At 39.4% G+C, this 21,060-nt stretch overlaps 1 protein-coding gene across 9 annotated transcripts in view; it reads right to left on the reverse strand.

The window, feature by feature from the left end:
- The window catches only part of SLIT2 (slit guidance ligand 2), a 416,519-nt gene that overhangs the window by 40,521 nt on the left and 354,938 nt on the right, over positions 1-21,060 (reverse strand). For 7 of the 9 annotated variants that reach the window (XM_050947305.1, XM_050947304.1, XM_050947312.1 and 4 more), the window contains 4 exons: positions 13,390-13,514; positions 13,149-13,246; positions 11,505-11,644; positions 883-909 (listed from right to left, as the gene is read on the reverse strand). In XM_050947305.1, coding sequence (XP_050803262.1) covers positions 883-909; positions 11,505-11,644; positions 13,149-13,246; positions 13,390-13,514 — 390 coding nt within the window. The remainder of the gene's footprint in view (positions 1-882; positions 910-11,504; positions 11,645-13,148; positions 13,247-13,389; positions 13,515-21,060) is intronic. The other 2 variants (XM_050947308.1, XM_050947307.1) reach the window with 1 other exon arrangement.

A 21,060-nucleotide genomic window follows, 5' to 3' on the forward strand; every position in this document is an offset into this window, starting at 1 on the left:
ATTCCCACCCATTCAAAGAATGGCACTAACAAACTCGGTCCACCCTTCACTTCTCTATAGGAGGATTTTCTGTGATGGGGGCAGATTGTGTGTGTGGGGAAATCGAAAGAGAACAGGAAATGAGGAGGAAAAACAGGCATATCCTTCAGCTACTTAAAATTAATCATGAAATACCAGTGCTAGGAACTGATCTAAATGTGTAATTCAAAATGATGGATCAGAATCTCTTCCATTATTGGGTTAAATCAACCTTGTGTTTTAGTGACATTAACGTTTTGACAGAAACCCAAAACATAAGGTTACTCAAAATTAAGGCTGCATATATCTCCATTAACTTTCTCTGTTGCACAGCCTCATATCACTGTGTGATTTTTTAGATGCAATATGTGGTGTTACACTTGGTCACTACAATGATAAACAGGAGGACATCACAACCTAATGTCTAGCAGGACAAATCATATAAAAAACTTAAATGGGTATTTTAGAATCTAGAAAGCATTAGAACAGAACCAAAGTAAGTCTTACACCTGTTGGGTGCAAGCTTTATTAGGAGACCATCTCTGTAAAGCAAGCCATTTTTATCGGTCACCGGAGAGGATGCATAAGGTACGTTTTAGTATATTTGAACAAGACAATGTATACAGTGTTAATGGTCTGTTCTTGTATCGCTGTCTTCTGTGCAAAGAACTGTATTTTTACCTTTAATAGCATTTATTTGCTATGTATGGAGTAAAATGCCTGATCTGAGGATTTAGGGTTCGCTTGCTAAATGTTAACTATATCACTTCTCTGATCACGTGCATACACTGAAATCCATGCACTTTAAAGAAAAGAAAAGCAAGAAACGAAGGTAAGTGAAAATAGGCTTAAAAGACAACTGACCTTTTTCCACTTCATTCAGATTAGCAGCTTGCAGTGACAAAGACAGAAGAGACAAGAGACTTTTTACATTGTAATACAACAGCACATTAAGCTAATGCACAACTATAGCAGCAGAGAGGTTTGCATAGCAAAGTGAAGCGAGCTTCAAATTTTTACCTACAGCAGAACAAAACAAACAAGATAAGTAAGACGTATTTGCTATTGCTGGGATAGAAAGAGTTGCGCTGCTAGACCAAGGAGATATGTGTTCTAATGACATGGTAATGAACAAGAGAAATGATCAATTTTAATTTCTAGGATGCACATGTAATGACCTGACAGTCATTAGATTTGAGGATAAAAATGAGATGATAATTAAGAGAGCAAGGCAAAGTTAAAGAGTGCAGGACATAATGTGAGCAACTTTACATGTTATTCATCAGCAACTCCAGGTCTCTTCTGATCCTGTGTGCTTATTGTGGGTTTCATAGTTACATTCTGTGACATCTTAAGAATGTTTACAGTACAACACACATACCATACTTGTCTTTGACACTGTGATGATAGTGTTAACTGCAAAGCACAATCTTAACTTGGCAGATATGGAATTGTGACTACTAAGAAAGCCACAGCATGTTTTTCAATTCCGTGCCAACTGTTAGACAAAGATATCAATATTCAAAATGTGGCAGGAGAGATGCACACATTGACAGGTTTTGAGATAGAACACCCTTCACAGTATTTTCAAAGTTTATCTATACAGGAAACTGCTGTTTCAGAGATAATATTGCAATCCTATCACGCCTACCATCCCAAAAAATAAACTCAAGCATGAACGATTTACATTTTAGATTGCCAAATTCTGAACATTTTCCTTATCCTGTGTAGAAATATTAAACTGCATTCACAGACAGCCATTCACTCAAAAAATATTCTGGCATGGTGCAAGTCCACATTCAGTTGCCATGTACCATGAAATCTTCAACATGGACAGATCCAAGAATTAACAGAGCAGAACAACCACCACAAGAATCTAATTGGAAAAATATAACCCAAACTACTAATTAAGTCTTAGAGAAGAAAGGAATTAAGCTTTAAAAAAGCGGTGTAAATCAGTGTAACTCCACTGAAGTCAATGGTAACCTAGGGCGTATTACACCAGCTAAAGATCTGACCCTACATTCCTGTAACTGTTCACTTCAATTGATTTTACGTCTAGTTCTGATTAGTAGAACACTATCAAAATATTTTAAAGAAATTTGTCTGTGTTAATGATGGTTTAGATGACTAAAATACATATAATTTGAACAAAATGATTTACACTTGTCACTGTTTATACTCTGGTTACTTATGGCATTTTACCCAGTGAGGACAATAAAAACAGATTAGTCAGTTTCACTTTTGTTTATAGTCAATTTCAATGTTCAGTTCTCACACATTAGAAGAATGTTGCAAGGCCTGAATTGCAAACACTGCCAAGAATGTTTTAAATACACCTGGAACATTGTTAATAGTTTTTTTCTTTCCTTTTTAAAAAAAATTATGATACTGTTTCTATTAAGCAAGTGGTATCTCCCACAATTCTAATTCTGGATATCTGGGCTAATCTCTCTCTGCAACTTCAAAGAGCTGAACCAGTCTCTGGCCAGGCCTTCTCTGCTCCCACTTGCTACCAGATGAGTTATTCCCAAGCTGTGAAATTTGCATAGCCTCATTATTGACAAATATTCCAGAGATAATGAAACAACTATGTACGTTAGATCAGGAAGGACTGCTCTATGGTAATGATTCCACTTAATGGCTGATGCTTGGCTCATGAGCCATCTAGGATGCACAGAATTGTGCAAGATGCTGCTTGCAGAAAGGAAATTATTGATCAGAAAATTTCAGTTCTGCAGTCCGGCATCTCCCACAATTCTGGATGACCGGGAAGTAGTGAGCAGTGATCAGATATAGGGAGGGTTATGAAAGAAGAGACTGTTAGAAAAGAAGTACCCACCTTTTTATGAACTCATTCAAAGGTCTGTATTATTCTAGGCCACCATCTTCAGGCCCTTCTGCCAAAGGACACATCTGCGGAAGACAGAACGTCCATCTTGTAGCGCTTAATGAAGGTATTAGCTATAGACCAAGTGGTCGCTTTGCAAATTTCCAGAATAGATGCACTTGCTCATTCCACCACAAGGTTGCTAAGAATCTCGTGGATTGTGCCTTGATGTCTTCTAGTATAGGAAACACTGATGATGTATAGGCTTCCACAATACATTGTCTAATCCACCTAGTGATGGAGGACTTGAAAACTCTAAGTCCCTGGCACTTTGTGTGGAAGGACATGAATAGAGAGTCCGATCTTCTCATGGACTCTATGTGTTTGAGATAGACTTTCAAGGCTCTTCTGATATCTAAGCTTGGATAGCTATTAAGAAACAAGTCTTAAGAGATAAATAAAAGGCCAATGGTGAAGTCAAAGGCTCCTCAAAAGGGATGGCTTGCCAGGGTCCTCAAAACCAGAGGTGGGTTCCATTCTGGCAAGTGATCTGACCGTTAATCTGGCTAATTGGACTACTTGAAGGAATCTTGCTATCTGTGAATTTTCTGTCCGAGAGCCTGAGGATCTTGTGAATAAGCATGCTACGAAGAATGGACACCAGACATACAATGGTACTGGGCTGAAGGCCTCTTTCTATGCCTTCCTGGAGGAAGTACAGCATGTTTAGCATTCCAGGATTTCCAGGATATGCATTGTGCTGTGCACTTGTAGAATCTGACCAGACAGAGGAGTATTTTTATAGTGTTCTAGCCAAAAGCAATGCCTTAATGACTCTAGAAGGCAAACTGAGGGTATGTCTACACTACAGGATTATTCCGATTTTACATAAACTGGTTTTGTAAAACAGACTGTATAAAGTCGAGTGCACACGGCCACACACAGCACAATAATTTGGTGGTGTGCATCCATGTACCGAGGCTAGCGTCGATTTCTGGAGCGTTGCACTGTGGGTAGCTATCCCGTAGCTATCCCATTGTCCCCGCAGTCTCCCCCGCCCATTGGAATTCTGGGTTGAGATCCCAATGCATGATGGTGCAAAAACAGCGTCGCAGGTGATTCTGGGTAAATGTCGTCACTCATTCCTTCCTCTGTGAAAGCAACAGCAGACAATCATTTCGCGCCCTTTTTCCCTGGATTGCCCTGGCAGATGCCACAGCATGGCAACCATGGAGCCTGTTTTGCCTTTTGTCACTGTCACCGTATGTGTACTTGATGCTGCTGACAGAGGCAGTACTGCAGTGCTACAGAGCAGCATTCATTTGCCTTTGCAAGGTAGCAGAGACGGTTACCATCCCTATTGTACCGTCTGCTGTGCCATTGTAAATTGGCGATGAGATGACGGTTATCAGTCGTTCTGTACCGTCTGCTGCTGTCACGGGTGCTCCTGGCTGGCCTTAGTTGAGGTCGGCGGGGGGCACAAAGACAAAAATGGGAATGACTCCGCGGATCAGTCTCTCCTTTATGTTTTATCTAAAAATAGAGTCAGTCCTGCCTAGAATATGGGGCAAGTGTACTAGAGAACCAGTGTACCAGAGAACCAGAAAGCATAGCCACTCCGTGTCAGATCCCGCAGAATGATGAGCTGCACGCCATTCTAGGGGGTGTCCCTGCAACAACCCCACCCATTTTTTCCTTCCTCCCACACCCCTCCTGGGCTACCATTGCAGTGTCCCCCCATTTGTGTGATGAAGTAATAAAGAATGCAGGAATAAGAAACACTGACTTTTTAGTGAGATAAAATGAGGGGGAGGCAGCCTCCAGCTGCAATGATAGTCCAGGCAGTACAGAATCTTTTCTTTAGACATGAAAGCGGGGGGGCCTGATGGAGCTCAGCCCTCAGTTGCTATGATGAAGACGGTTACCAGCCGCTCTGTACCATCTGCCGGGAATGACTGGGAGTCATTCCTATTTTTACCCAGGTGCCCCCGGCCGACCTCACCGAGGCCAGCCAGGAGCACTCACAGGATGATGAGGACAGCTATCAGTCATTTTGTGCTGTACTGTCTGCCACAGGGGAGGGGAGAGGAGAGGATGCTGCTGTTCAGAGCCGCAGCACCGCGTCTACCAGCAGCATGCAGTAGACATACTGTGACACTGAAAAACATCAAGAAACCATTTTTTCCCTTTTCTTTCACGGGGGCATGAGGGGTGTAAATTGATGAGATACACCCTGAACCACCTCGGACAATGTGTTTGACCCTACAGGCATTGGGAGCTCAGCCAAGAATGCAAATGCTTTTCGGAGACTGCAGGGACTGTGGGATAGCTGGAGTCCTCAGTACTCCCTCCTTCCCTCCATGAGCGTCCATTTGATTCTTTGGCTTTCCGTTACGCTTGTCACACAGCACTGTGCTATTGACTCTGTATCATAGCCTGGAGATTTTTTCAAATGCTTTGGCATTTCATCTTCTGTAACAGAGCTGTGATAGAACAGATTTGTCTCCTCATACAACGATCAGATCCATTATCTCCCGTACGGTCCATGCTGGAGCTCTTTTTGGATTTGGGATTGCATTGCCACTCGTGCTGATCAGAGCTCCACGCTGAACAAACAGGAAATGAAATTCAAAAGTTCACGGGGCTTTTCCTGTCTACCTGGCCAGTGCATCCGAGTTCAGATTGCTTTTCAGAGTGGTCACAATGGTGCACTGTGGGATATCGCCTGGAGGCCAATACCGTCAATTTGTGGCCACACTAACCCTAATCCGACATGGCAATACCAATTTCAGTGCTACTCCTCTCGTCGGGGAGGAGTACAGAAATCGGTTTAAAGAGCCCTTTATATCGATATAAAGGGCCTCATTGTGTGGACGGGTGCAGGGTTAAATCGGTTTAACACTGATAAATTCGATTTAAACGCGTAGTGTAGACCAGGCCTAAGACCTTCCAGCGCCTCCCTCTCAATAGTTTTGCTGTTAGTTGAAGCCCATTTTGAGTCCAGATGAAGAAAAGGACCTTTGTGAGAGGATGTCTGCTCCCCACGGAAGCTGGTGTGGGAGTTCCAGTTAAATGAGGTCTGAAAATCAAGGTGTCCTTGGCTAATGAGGAATTATAAGAATTACTATCGTCTGTTCTCATTTTATTTTCTCAGTAATGGAAAGGGTGGAAATGCACATAGTAGGCCCTGCAGCCAACTTTGCAACAGGGTGTCTGTCCCCATGGCTCAAGGGTGTGCCTCCCTTGTGAAGTATGTTGATCTCTTTGCATTCCTAGGATTCGTGAATGGGTTGGTTGAAGAGAGACCAAATGTCTGAACAATAAGTTTGAAGTGCTGAGATCCCTCTAGGCTTTTCCCCTGGACCTCAATTTCACTGTTTTCCCTTGGAGAATCTATTGTCCCTTTGTTGTTACCCGTCTGAGGATGAGGGGCAAAAGGAGCGCCTCTGTCTGAAGGTCAATCTAAACTCTCTCCTGGGGACACTTAGTCAGGAAGGGAGAGATTGTTTGGATTTTGCCACTGTCAGCCACCACCTTCTCCAGATTTTCTCCAAAAAGGAGAGAGCATGTAAATTTGGCAGTGCAAAGAGCTAACTTAGAGTATCAACTGTCCAGAGATGGAGACATATATAGTATTTGGCTATGAACTAGAGGCTATGACTCAGGCTGAGAAGCTCATTGCATCTATTGAGGTGTCAGCTACAAATGCTGTTGCTAGGGAGACTTTCTTTAAAATGGAATCAAAGTCAGGATGATCTCTGTCCTTAAGGGTTTTGAGATCCTGCAAAGCAGGTAGCTGCTAGGACGCTCAGACTGGTGGAGGAGGCTTCAAAGTCCTTTTTGAGAATGGCCTCCATCTTTCTATCTGTAGGGTCCTTGGGGCAATCCTCCCAGGGGAGGGATGCTACAGAGCCAACAATAGAGCCCTGAGGTTCTTGCATGTTATAGAACCTGAGGTCGCTCTTGTTAATGTGCTTGCCCTTATCAGGCTTGTTCCATTCATCCCTAATCACTTCCTTGAAGGAAGAAGGAAGAGGTATGCTGCCTCAGGGAAGGCTTTAGAGACGAGAAATTTACTCTAAGGCTTACTCTGACGAGACTGCTCAGGTTGGGTTCGAATCATGGAACAGCCTTGATGCATGTAGCTTTACATTTCTTAAAAAAACAAAACCACAAAAAAACCTTTGCTGTATTTCCCCCCCATTCCTGTTTGGATTCAGAGCCAGACTGCTCACCTTCCACAGTGGAGGAGCAGAACGAGGATGAGGAGGAAAAGAAGACAGAGGACTCGTATCCAGTGGTGAGCTGGAGCCAGTTCACGCCAGTTCATACGAACTGGTTGTTAAATTTTGAAGCAGTTTTAGAACCAGTTGTTAACCTGCTTCCCTGCAAGCGGATGCTGCGGCTTTGATGGGCTCTTGCCAGGGAAAATACATACTGTGGCACATCCCTTAAATCAGAACTTTTTATAGGGAACCCGTTCTTAAGATTTTGGCAGCTCATCACTGCTCGTATCTTTTTTGTGTGTGTGCGCGTGTGTGATTTTTCCTTCTCTTTTTTGCCTGTTTACATTTTTTCAGTTGTTTAGCTTGTTTCAGGAGTGTAATAGCTCTGCTGTGGCTTTGGTGAGGCCTTTTGCAGCTTGCCTTCCTTAAGGCCTGAAGCCCTCACAAGAGGTTTGATTCAGAATCCTTCCCTGCTGAGTCCCATTCCCTGGCAGGACAGTGGGACTTCTTGTCCAACCTCTCCTGGTTGGCTTGTGGGGGAAGGAAGTTGATTAGATGCCCTGCTTCTTTTTCCAGGGCACTTGGGACTCACTTTCAGATGGGCGTGAGGGGAGGACTTTTGGCCCTACAAGCCTCCCTACTTGTTCTGAAGGGGTTCCCTGGGACTTACCCCCAACCTGAGCAGTCAAGGTCCTTATCACTTTTGGAGCCTCACCCTGCTGGGATTCCTGGTCCATTTTCCCCCACTGGAGATGCGTCTGCCTGGGTGGGTAGGGGACCCGACCTGCCTGTCCGACTGGTAGCCCTAGGCCTAACAGAGTCAATTGTCTGGGTACAGACTGGACACAACTCACTGTCTGCCAAGCCTGGAAAAGCTGCTTCACAGACAGAGCAGTGCTTCAATTTGACCCAATATTCTCTTGGCTGTTCTGCTTTGCCTGTACAGAGGCAGAGGATCCAGCAGGGAGATGCTGAAGTGGAGACTCAGGGAAAGTTAAATCTCTGAGGGGCTAACCAACCAAGGGAGGAAGAGGAATGTTGGCGAGGAAGAGCACTGCCCCCCACTGCCCAAAAAGTAGGCAGAAAAAGATAAAAAACAGAAGAGTGAGGGTGTGAGCAACAAAAACTGCCACGGTCTGCTGCCATGAAGAATAGAAGTGGGGGGTGGGAGGGGTGAAGCATGGCCAGAGAGTGCAATGCCAAACGCCGATCTGCCTCTGTGAAGCTGCCGAGAGAGGAGAGCTGCCCAGATATCCCGAACTGTGGTAGACAATGGACTGCAGTATGTAGAGACTGCTGCACGTGAAATTTACAAAGTTCTTCATGCAGTTTGAGTTACTTAGACTGAGATTTAGTTACTTACCTTTGAATCAGGCAGAGAACAAAAAAATCATAAAACAATTTGTGACTTTAACCAATTGTAACATTGTTTTATCCTCTATATACTGTTTCCCCATTCTCAGATTTTGACATGGTTTGTTAGCTGTACAAAGTCATGTTTATAACATGATAGGCTTATTTATTTATTTATTTCAAGCTGCAGGGTAAGTTAAGGCAGGATGTGAAGTCATTGTACATTGGGTGAAATCACAGTAGCTGATTTTACTGTGTATAGAGTTATCTATACCAGTCAAATCTGGCCATATATACACTGCTACCCCAATATAACGCTGTCCTCGGGGGCCAAAAAGATCTTACTGCATTATAGGTGAAACTGCGTTATATCAAACATGCTTTGATCCGCAGGAGTGCGCAGCCCTGCTCCCCCCGAGCGCTGCTTTACCGTGTTATATCCCAATTTGTGTTATATCGGGTTGCATTATATCGGGGTAGAGATGTATTTAGAAAGTATTTTTTTGGGGGGGGGGTGAGGGACAGGATGAGGAAAGCCTGAGAGGTATTGAAGTATTTTAAAATCTTGACCATAATTTCTAACTACAATACAATTAATAGTACAGTGCTTATAAAACGGTTTGGTCTTATTTTTAGAGATGTTGAGAACCTACAGTTCCCACTGACATCAACAGGAATTGTGAATATAGTATATCTTTGAAAGCCGAGTTAATTGTTTTAAGAGTTAAAGTTATTTTTTTCTTTAAACTAGCCTTAAAGCAACAACAGAACCAAATCAAAGTTTTGATTTAGAGAAACCAGGATAAAGTTTTTTTCTTCGAGCCATTCTGTCCAGGGACAGAATGCTGCCCTCCACAGAAATGTAATTACCTGACATTTCCCCAAGGACAAGTCAGCCTTTTTGTTTTACAGTACTGTTTTCTGGTGTTTTGCCACCAGACTAAAAAACAAACAACTGCAACAGAAAATTAAAGTAAAAACACATTACCAAGATTTCTCACTTCCCAATCTGTTACATATTTCCCTAACCATGTATGCACAGAGACACTTAAAAAGCAAAGCAGGACAAAAATTGTATAAAAATACACTTAATCATTTTATGCTATTACATAATTAATGCTAAAGATGTTTATAAAATAATTATGGCCCCGTGACATTCCCGTCTCAGCAGACATGACTGGAGCAGTCTAACCTATCTGGAGAAAAGACAGGTCTGAGATAAAAGCCACAAAACAAAAACAAACCAAAACACTGGTAACACGCTACAAAGTTACTAGAGCTAAAAGCTATACACACGAGGTCTTAACCTTTTCCATGGATATACAAAACCTCAAAAGAGCTAATGCAGAAAACGGTTTGCTAATGACACCTAGCTCTATACTTCCATGTCTTCCAATCTACTTATGCAATGGAATGACTTACCTAGTGGCTAATGGAGATTTTGAAATAGCTGACAGCTAGCTGTTTAAGACTCAGCTCAGATAAGACCGATATAAGGATTACAGGAAAAATGTCAGACATTATATATGCACACTTATTCGGGCTAGGGTTTGGCTACTGTTTGTTTCTAAGACTTACAGCTAGGGATTCTCTTGAATCATCAGTTGCTCCTAGATATACTGATAGTAGCAAATGGCAAAAGAGTGTTCTGTCATTTGTACTTAACAGAACATTGTGTCCTTTTCTTTTAGATGTGGACCTCACCATACTTATTCATACCTTTGCTGTTTCAGTTATTGTAATTTGCTCTTTATGGAGCCACACTACCAAGTCATTTGGAAATTGCAGATAGTGTATGAATGCAGTTAACTGACTTGTAAGTGGTATTTCTTGCACAAAACACATTTCCCTGAGTTCTGTGACCTGCATATGTTGCCAGTTGATTTCCAGGGTGCAGATTTAAAGTTTTGGCTTTAAGTTTTAAAGACTAAAGTTATGGGCATTCAGTGGGGGTGTGGCATTCAAGCTAATATTGCCCTGGCTTACACAGAAGAGGGTTGGTAGTTCTTGGTGAGGACCTTTGTTTCTGGAATTCACTTCCCTCTTTGACCATCCACCAGAGCCTAGATTTAGTGCTTTATACAGCATGCTGCAAGACTCACCTGTTTTCTCATTTTTTTCTTAGGGGCAGGGAGACCAGCTGGGATTATGGGATAGGACGAATGAGTGGAGTTTATTCTGGGGTCAGGGCAGTTCATTAAATACTTGGTGTGTTTGATTATGTGTATGTATTTAAGCTGTATATGCACCTAGCAATTTACTGACACACAGTGAATGCATCTCAATAAATAAAATATCCTGCTTCCTGTTCTCTAAAGTTCCTGATTTTCAGGATTTTCCATTCCCACTTTCCAGCTGAGGCCAGACAGTCTGTTAGAGACTACAGCAATAAAACTGGAGTAACCATCCTTTATATGAGAAAGGAACGGTTTATACCTGGTCTCCAACAGACACTGAAAGGTGAACAGCTACAAGAAAAAAACTACCTGGGAGAATGTGTGTGCGCGCACGCTGGGGCTGAGAACAGAGGGAGATAAATTACATTCCCAAGTCACGACTATGCTTTAGTGTAGAGGGAGCTCTGTTCTGTTCTGGCTAGGTGCGAGCTCTCTGCTCAGTTAATATTTTGTGGAGGTGGAGGAAGGAAACCATAAGGATTGATCTTAGATCTGTACAGCTCCTACTTTTTTCTTCTTTCCTTGGCTGTCCTCCACTGGACTTAGCTGGACCTTAGTGCTGGTGAAGGCAATTTTATCTTTTACATTAAAATAAAATTTGAATGATTTTTAACTTTCAAAATGTTATTTGTTAATAAAAAAAGTCAATGAATGAACATCAAAAGTGTGTTGGTGCAGTGTGGTGTGTTGGTGGTGTGTGGTTTTTGTTTGTAATTATACATTTTACCAAATAAACCAAATAAAAGAGTCACTGGGTGAAATCCTGGCCCCACAGCAGTCAATTGCAAAACTTCCATTGACATCAGTGGAGCCAGGATTCATCCACAAACTTTAAAGCATAAGACTACTATTCATTTACAATCAGTATTAAATTGCCTATGTTTTCTCTCATATTCCTACCAGTATATTCAGGTGGGCAAAGGCAAGTGTAGTTGTTAATTCCATCCACACAGGTAGAATTATTTTCACAGTCATTGTCTTCGCAGTCATCAACATTCACTTCACAGTTTTCACCTTCAAATCCATCTGCACAAGTGCACCTGTAACACAGAAAATATACTTGCTTATAGTGAATCATCAGCTGGAGAGATCAGACAACTAAACACATAATTATAACATTAGTTATTAAGCACTATATCATATGTAAAAGAGTTCTTATTTTTTTTAAATTGTATAACACTGCCAGTATTTTTCAGAAAATAATTTTAATTAAATATAGACCTATCCCCTGCATTTCAAAAGTAAATATTTCCTTCCCCATTTATGTTCTTCTATTGAATGCATGCTACTTTTATATTATAGGACTGCTTATGAGTGCTGATCTCTAAAACTGATTTTTTAAAACATACAAAATATCACCAGTGTTATAATACATTATTACATATAAGGCCTTTATCTTGCAAAGATTATGCACATGCTTAACTTTACTCATGTAAATGTTTGCAGGAGCAGAGTCGAATATGCAATATATATGAATGTAATACATAATAAATAAATCATCAATATATCTCAAGACCGTAAACTCTTCAAGGGAGATATTGTACCTTCTTTTATGCATGTTTTCACAGCATGTAGCATATTAAAAACAAATAATAAATAAAATAAAAACATATATATATATACACACACACACGACACAAATTTTTGATATAATTCAATGTATCTATTATTTTTATATTGCACCCATAACTGTGATTATGCTGTTAATTGGACTTTGAAAACACACACAATATTAAAAAAGAAGAAAGATAGGTCAAATTATGAGGTTTCAAACTGTGACTGTGTCCCTTTAGATTCTAATTAAAACATGACTGTGGCATGATATTAAAATGTATAGAGTTAATTTTTAATTGGAAAGAGTCTAATCTTGGAACAGAATTTGGATATATAAATAAGGATAATTTCTTAATGAATTGCAGAATAAAGAGTGCTTCTTTTAAAGTGGCATTTCTAACAAGCTTGAGAAGTAGATTAGCATTCTAATGTGAAATTATTAGTCATTTAATAAAGAACTATATTTCATAATTCATGAAGTACATCTGGAGTAATTGTACTGTGTGATTAAATAACTCAAGATTTAAAATGCTCACAGCATGTTTATCTACTGGCATAGTGGTTTGGAATGAATCATTAATTTTCTGTTTCACTGGGATTTACAACTTATCATTTACATGCTGTCTGTTGAAGCAATACACACAACAACAGCTGAATTGTGAGACTTTTTCAGCAGGGATCAAGCTAGCTATTAATTAACATAATGGAGTCAATACTATGTTGTCTAATCCTAATATGCCTTGACTAATCACATTTTTTTAAACAGTTTTAAAGCATTTTAAGCTTTCTGAGGACAGAATTTTTTCTTAATACTCCATAAGCCCTGAAAGACTACTGCTGTGGTTTTGTGCTTATCAACAAATATCTTCTCTCCTCATTACTCTCTAAGATCCAAAGATTAATAGCCAAAAGATTTTCATTTTCTTTAACAAGTAGTTCAATCTCAGTAGACTTTCTTTTGTTTTTTTTTTTGATGAAAAAAACCACTACCAGAATCCATCTTTTTCTCCTTCTTTTAAATGGCAAGTTCCACCATGCTGGCAAGGGTTACTGATGCAGGCATGAATTGGAATATCGCAGTCCTGGCCCTGCAGACAGAACAACAAAATAAAAGATAAAATAAAACAAAAAAGACTGGTGGAAGCGAGGAAAGAGAGACTTTTTTTCATGAGTAGGGAGAACAATGAAGCTTATATTTTCCTCAACTCTTTTCTCATCACCCAGTACGTACCTTGAAACCATATGGGCAGGTACATCTGTAGAAGTCAACAGGATCATGGTTACAAGTGCCATCATTTTTACATGGATTTGATAAGCAGGGACTACACTTGGCAAGTATATTAACATCCACAGGTCCTTAAACGAAATACAAATTTGTTAGTCAGAAACTAACATCTCTCATCATTTGACAATAAACTTGTGTTAATTTGCTTATTTTCTACTTATCTTGGTATTTCTGCATATTCCATATGCAGGGTTAGCCTTAACTTTTTTTTTTTTTTTTTTTTTTTTTTTTAAATCAAGACTGAAAACATTTGGCCTTCATCCTTCCTTTTCCAACACTAAGGGAAAAAAAATCCACTGCACTAATTCATCCTCCTCTCTCCGCAACTCTAAAATTAAATAAATTATTTGCATCTACCATCCTCGCATCCTATTCTGTTCTGACGGAAATGAACAACACAGTCTCAGTTCATTTGGCTCTGAAAACCAGAGTGTCACAGTTTTCAGGCTTTCCCTAGTGGTGTTACAGAAAACAGTGTTTTGTGCTGTTTTCCTTTTTATTTTTTGTTTTAAACCATATCAACTGTACACTTGGAGGATCTACTGGCTAGCAAGTGAAATTATCACCGGCTGCATAAGCATAGAGGTATCATGAGACTACAGCACAGAGGCTGGTCATAGAATCATGTTACCAGCCTATCCTCTATGAAGCCTCCAAGTAAACTTCCCTCTATTCTATCCCTCCTCTACAGAAAGCCATGTATATGTGCAGCTTGAGAGTGTGGATACTCGTGCATGTGGTGAACCTACAAGTAATGTGACTGCACTGTCACCGCATCCATACACCTACTGACTCAGATTGGAGCTGGTGTCCATGCTTCTGTTCACCTTCCCTGCAATACAGGTGAGCACTGTTTTGTTAGTTTGTCCTCACACTAACAGAATTGAGCAACCAATACTTATGAAATCTGAGGTTTTGTAATGTCAATCAGCTGAGAAATTTGTTGTGTACTCCCCAGAATATTAAAATACTTCACAGTTGCCCTTTTTGAATTTTTGGAATGTCTTCAAAAATGTACCTTTGCTTGTAACTTTTTTTGTGTAGAAAAAATTTCATCTAAACCAGGCAGAAATTATTTAAACAATTAATGGGATCCTGAAAATTTCAAAAAATGGTTCATTTGCTAGATATGAGGTGGGTTGGCTGGATTTTTGTTACATGATTGAAGTCACAGGCTATTTTTCATGATGTCCAATTAGCAGAACCTAACCCATGGTTTGTCTTTGTAGGCCTGTGTGGGAGATGAGACCAAAAGAGAACAGAAGGGCAACTGGGTCTGTCATTTATTAAGAATGCCTGATAAGTGTAGCCAACCATTGGCCCACCTCTCCTCACCATCTAAGTTTACAACAGTAGGTAAAGAAGAATCTGTCACAGAGTCTAAGTGAGGTGAGGAGGACTGCATGGGGATGGAGAGCCATAGGGGGCCCTCCACGTTTTGATGTTAATCTAATCTAAACACCAAAACTTTTGAGCTTCCTATGTTATTAAGTTTACATGTGGCTGTTCAATCCTAAGGCTGGTTTACTGCATTATTTTATGCGTTTTCCTATGGTGAGGTTGGATTACTGTGTGCTCTTGAACAGTAAATAGTTATTATGAAGCAGATGTTTATAATGAGGAGAATTGTTTAATAAGCAATTTTATAAATGGGCAAGCTAGTTCAGTGCTTGTATGTGTAGTTTTGTGATTGTAAAGTCGAGGCTTGCATTTGTTTTATTTCCTCTGTAGTCCTACCCAAAGGGTAAAAAAAAAATTAAAGCTTAAATAAGAATATTTTGTTATTCTGAAAGTCACAAATAAGCAGAGGAAAGTTGAAAATTGTATAATACTCTACATCTCAATAGGGTAGGAAGCCAAAAACACCTTGTCTTTCCCCATCTCTATTATGCAGCTGAGGGACAGTTATATTCAGCTGCTTTGTTACAAGCAAAAAGTAATATTTTCTTGCTTGGGTGGAGCAGCCTGAAAAAGAAATATTTTTTTTTTAAATTCCCTGAGACATCAATGGTGCCTTGCAATAAAGAAGGCAAGTTGACATGTGACTGCTCCTTCCCAATATTATTTTACATAACTTTCATTTGCTAATCTTCAACCTGTTGCTGTTTGCAATAAACATCCTGCATAAGTAACTTTCATTGGGTAATGCCATGGCTTCACATCGAAACTATTGGGAAGAGAAGCTGGCTGGAGACCAGGCCAGGAGAGTTGTTTAAATTTGTCTGTTGCTGCTGGCCCTTCTGACATGTGACATGGAAGCCTTTTTCCCTTGGTGTAATGCAGGATTGGTTACCCAGATGCAGAGCTGAACACACATCTTTGTGGGTTCTAGGTCAACATTAAAGGAAAATTTAGTGGGCACAAAATCACCTAAAATGGTAAGAGACTTTTCATGTGGGGAAAAAAACCCCTAATATTAACAATAGCTTTGCCAGCGAATCAAAGACACTTCAAAGATGACTTTGGGCACAAGGCTGGAGAATTTTATAATTTAAAATAGTTCATGGGAAGGCTGTTTGTACCAAATAGTAAATAAATTACAACTCATACTCCATGCTTTTCTTGCCAACCTATGTGATAATCAAACTTTTTTTTGGGTGGGGGGAGTTAAATAAGGAGGTTTTGTTATAGTGAAGAAAACATCTATGGAAAAAAGCTGAAAAGCTATGGCATCATAAAGATATTGTAGAGTGTTCTAGCACAGAAGAAGCTAACAAAAGTTTACTTTCAAAACTGCTGGTGTTGGTGTGCTTCCATGCCAGAGCTTGTATGACAATGTAAAGAAATAAAAATAAAAATAAGCTACAGTAAGGAGGTGGTGTTTATTAGCAATGACACAAACTATGTATAGATCACTGACCATTCCTGTCTCATCACCTTATTTCCAAAGAGAAGTGTAAAACTAATTAAAGTTCCTGTTAAAGAGACAAACAACAGAGCTATGCAAGTTGAAACAAATGCCGTAAAATTATCTTAAAAGTCCCGACTGAATGAATATCAAAAGACTTGATGGTTAAATCAAGCAAATATGGAGAAAGTGGATGTACTGAAAAAAAGCAATTGGTAAATTATGACACTGTGCTGTTATGCTTAATCTTTACTTCCTCATCTCTGCTGTATATCCTACATATCTGACACACTTTCCTTTCCTGCTTATGTGACAAAATCTTACTGTCAACAATTTTGGTTATCTTAAAATTAAAAAAATAGTATCTGTAGTTTTGATTCTTCTCTGAAGTTCTTTGATATAAAAATCTAAATGGAAATCCTGTGAGAAGAGGCTGTTTTGGGAGATTTCTGGTAATCTGTAGTGTTGGATCAGAAATATCAAAACAGCAGCCAAGGCCAGTAAGTGTCAGTGTGTGAAAAAGAAGAAATACAATTTTTTAATTAACTCAAGAAGTGTTTTGAGCTTTTGGTGAAATTTCTGTCAGCTTGTTTTATGTTAGCCAGTTTACTCTACCCTAATTAGACAGAATCCAAAATTCTAATTTTCATTGTACAATGTGAATTCAGCTGAAAGGATAGAAACACTATGTGAATAAAAAAAAGTAAATAAAATTTTATTTACAGAGGGCTATTACAAATCAAATCAAAGCCAGTTGTCACCTTTAAGGCCACATCTAGAGGTCCTGCTCCTATTCCTCCTGATTCAATGGGTGTAGAAACAAATCCTACACTTTTTTTTATATCCTACTGCTCTCCACCTTTATGAGGTTCTACGTTTCCTCTCTTTACTGCTCCTTTCACCTTGGGTACATTTAATTCTTATAGAAGCCTAAGGACTTGTCTACACAGCAGGGCAGTGCATTCTATGGGGGGTCTGATTTCTAAAATACACTTCGTTGTGTGTTAATTGGTTCATACAGACCATGCTGGTTTGAAACAGTACTATGTTAAAGCACACTGGAGAAACTTTGGTGAACACCAGCAGGATTTACACAGACCAATTAATTCACAACATATAAATCACAGCCCCATAGAATGCATTACCCCACTGTGTGGACAAGCCCCTAACGTACAATTTCAAAAGTGACTTAGACACGTAGAAGACTACATCCCAATCGGACAGTAGTTAAAGTAGTGCCTGATTTTGCATTATAAATACTTATTTCAAACTGAAAAAATTGATTTACCTTTTTTTAAAGCTATAGAGATACAAAAAAGAAGGGGAAGTTTCAGATACTTTTAATTCAACTCTTGCTCAAATAACATTGTTTTTAAAAATATTTTGTGCCCACATTAAATTTTAATGCAAACATAAGCTAACATTTTAGAGTATCTGTGTGTGTAGGTATAAATGGAAATAAAACAAAGGTTAGTTAAGATAAATAATGTGACCTAAAGAGAAAGAAAGGATACATCTTTCTACACTCTGTTGCTTAGCTGACATTTTTCAAATAGTTCTTAGATGTTTGTTTATTTTGTAAACCATAACAGCAGTGAAGGGGTAGCTCTAGGACCCAATTCTCATTTGCCCTATGCCCTTTCACAACCTCACTGCAAGTGTAAAGGGGGCTTCATGTAAAGAAGAATCAGGCCCATAGGCTACTGCTCAGCATTGTACATTATATAAAAGTCCCACAGTATGAGTATATACTTCACTCAGCAAATAAATCTGTTAAATACTGAGAGACTTTTGTATAACGTAGAATACCAAGCATGTAAGACACATATATATAAACAAAACCAAAATTAGCTCACAAAGAATTATGTTGGAAGATAAACTCTTTTTAACCCTGACTTAATGTGTACCTAAGAGGTCCTCTTATCTCCAATATATGACCTAATCCTAAATAGCCATACTGAGTTACATTTCAACAAAAGTTGTTCCTAAGGTCACCAACTCCAGGACAATGCAATCACATTGCAGTGGTAACCATCATTTCAATAAGGTAGTTAATTTTCAATCCTAGCACAACAGGCTATTTAGGATACAAGGGGTTATTTATATAGTGATATTGTACAACATATAACAAAGAATCACCCATAAACTCATACAAGAAAAGGGCAGGGGAATCAAACAATAAACATGCATGTTTTAGGAAAGAAGTCTGCTTGAGGTACAGGTAGGGAAGGTCAGAAGATCTAGTCTTAACCATTCAAGGGCTATTTACAACCTTACCTGGTGTGAGAAAACCACAAGGCCCTGGAATCTCTAGAAGCAGGGCATGGATTGTGAAAAGCCAAAAGTAAAAGATTGAGAGTCTGTTAGAGGTATGTATAAAAATAAAAACTAGAAAAAAATCCCAAGGAAAAATGTAATCAGGAGAGGTCCCTATAATTTAAAAAACAATTCACCAGCTTCCAATGATTCATTTGTGTGAATGTTTGCCACTCAGAAGGGATTTTCACTGTAAGAGTTGTTTTCCATTGGAAATAACTAGCTGTTCCATAAGCCAACTTCAACAATGCATTTTGCTTTCAGTAGCAATCCAAATACTGATAAGACGGAATTATCTGCAATTCTTGCTCTCTGAATACATACATTATAAAAGATTTCCATTCTTGGGTCTATGCACCTACATGTGACCAAAGCAGAAACCCTGAACTTCAAAGTTCCAAGTTCCTGGTTCAAGCAGGGGCATCTTGTACAGAACACATGTTCTTCCCAATGTCCCTGCTGCCAGATGCATTCTAGGCAGAAGGATAAATTACTTATATATGAATGGGGAAAAAAACCTGAATAATAAAGACAAAATGTGTTACAGGGCCTTCAACTCATTGTGGAGGGTGGTGATGACTGGTGATCTGGTATCACGTGCATCTTCACAGAATGGCAGCTGCGGGGAAGTAATTCTAAAGACACCCATAATAACAGATCCCCATTCTTGAGTGATAAAGTAGCTCCAGAAAATGTGCTATGAAATAAATACACCTCCAGGGGTGAAGAAAGGAAAAGCTACAATAGGGAACAGAAGAAAGTACAAGCAAGATGAGCATACCTTGAACAGTAACACTAACAAGATGAATAGATCTAGATATCTAGTGAGTGAGTTTGAGAGAGAAGACATTCCATACATTTTAAACTATTCTTATTTTAAACAGAGATCGTTAAAAAACCTGACAAAATTAACTGTAAATGGAGGGGGGAGAAAAAGATCCCCCCCCCACACAAAGCCTGGAAAGAGTGTTTGTTCTACTAGTAGTATAGCATATCCCATATCCTGTCTAGTTATAAGCATGTCAGAAATAATGATTTGCAAATGTGTACAGATACATCCATGTGGATGGTTTGGAAATCTCCTAGTCAGAACTAGATGATTTTTTTGTGGCAGCAGATTTGTCTCATAAAGAACTGGCCTTGACATGACCATAGAGCAATAGTCATGTCAGGCTAGAACAACAGTTACCTTAGAGACAGCAAAGCGTAATGACTTTGTGTAAAATTCAACACAAACAGGTTAGATTTCTAATAGTTTTAATTTACTAAAAACCTAGTGACCCTCTGACACCCAATTTGTGGAGAAGAGGCTCATTGAGGTAAGCATGCTGGAAAAAGAAAAAATGTCCTGATGATCAACTGAGGTAGAATTCCATAATTATTTTAGGAAAGAAGGTAGGATGCATCTTTAGCACCACCGTGTCTTTGAAGAATTTGCTAAGAGGTGAATCAGTCAATAGAACTTGAAGCTCACTCAGTTTGTAAGCTTAAGTCACTGCCACAAGAAAATAGCCTTGCATGGAAAAACTGAGCTCACATTTATCAAGCATCTCAGGAAGAGTTATCAATTTAGGCAGGATCACTTTAATAATCCCATATTTATGGTTCTTTTTATTGGGTGCTCCAAAATATTTAACTTTAAGAATCTAGAGACAAGGGAGAGCAGCAAAAGTGCTCTACACATTGAAAAGAAAAAAGAAAAGACCAATACGTAAGATAACAGAAGTCCTGTTTCACATAAGGGCCAAGAATTAGGATAGCTTAAGACCTTTGAGACCACAAACTTGGTCAGATTCATAAAAAAGACTGAACTGCTATATGGATAACAACAACATCCAGAGTGATACCAGTTAACGTGAACAAAAAGAGTATTGGCGAGGAGATAAAACATTAAAACAAATCTCTAAACTACTAGGGAATAGGATGAGACCATCATGGAGGGCAATTACCCCACATTTCTCTGCTGTGTGATTTCTTGCATCTGACGCTTTGAAGCATCTGGTGCTGGCCACTGCTGGAGACAGGATATTGGATCTAATCCAGTCTGGAAGTTCCTATGATGCAGCACAAACCGCAAGACTCACAGACCTAATAATCATGGAAATGTTTACAAGTTTTGCTGGAAATATTGCAAATGAAGCACCAGAGTTTAGTGAAACTATATTCTTTGATTAATAAGACAAGAGTTATAACAGTGTCAGTTTGAGACAGGTAGCAATGCAATTTGGGATAATACTTTACTGTGAACCAGAGAAGCTTCTTTTACAACTTTTGTCAGAAAGGAACTGGAAATTGGAATTTATGCTGCATAGGCTGAGATGCTCTTTGCTGGAACCAATGGCTTTAGAACTTTGAGTATGAGGAATATCCACACTGGTCCTGCCCATGACAAAAGACCCAACAATGAAGATGGTATGATGAATATATTTAGAAAGCGTGGGATTATTCTATCA

Source organism: Gopherus flavomarginatus, chromosome 3 (genome assembly GCF_025201925.1).
Source record: "Gopherus flavomarginatus isolate rGopFla2 chromosome 3, rGopFla2.mat.asm, whole genome shotgun sequence".
NCBI lineage: Eukaryota > Metazoa > Chordata > Testudines > Testudinidae > Gopherus > Gopherus flavomarginatus.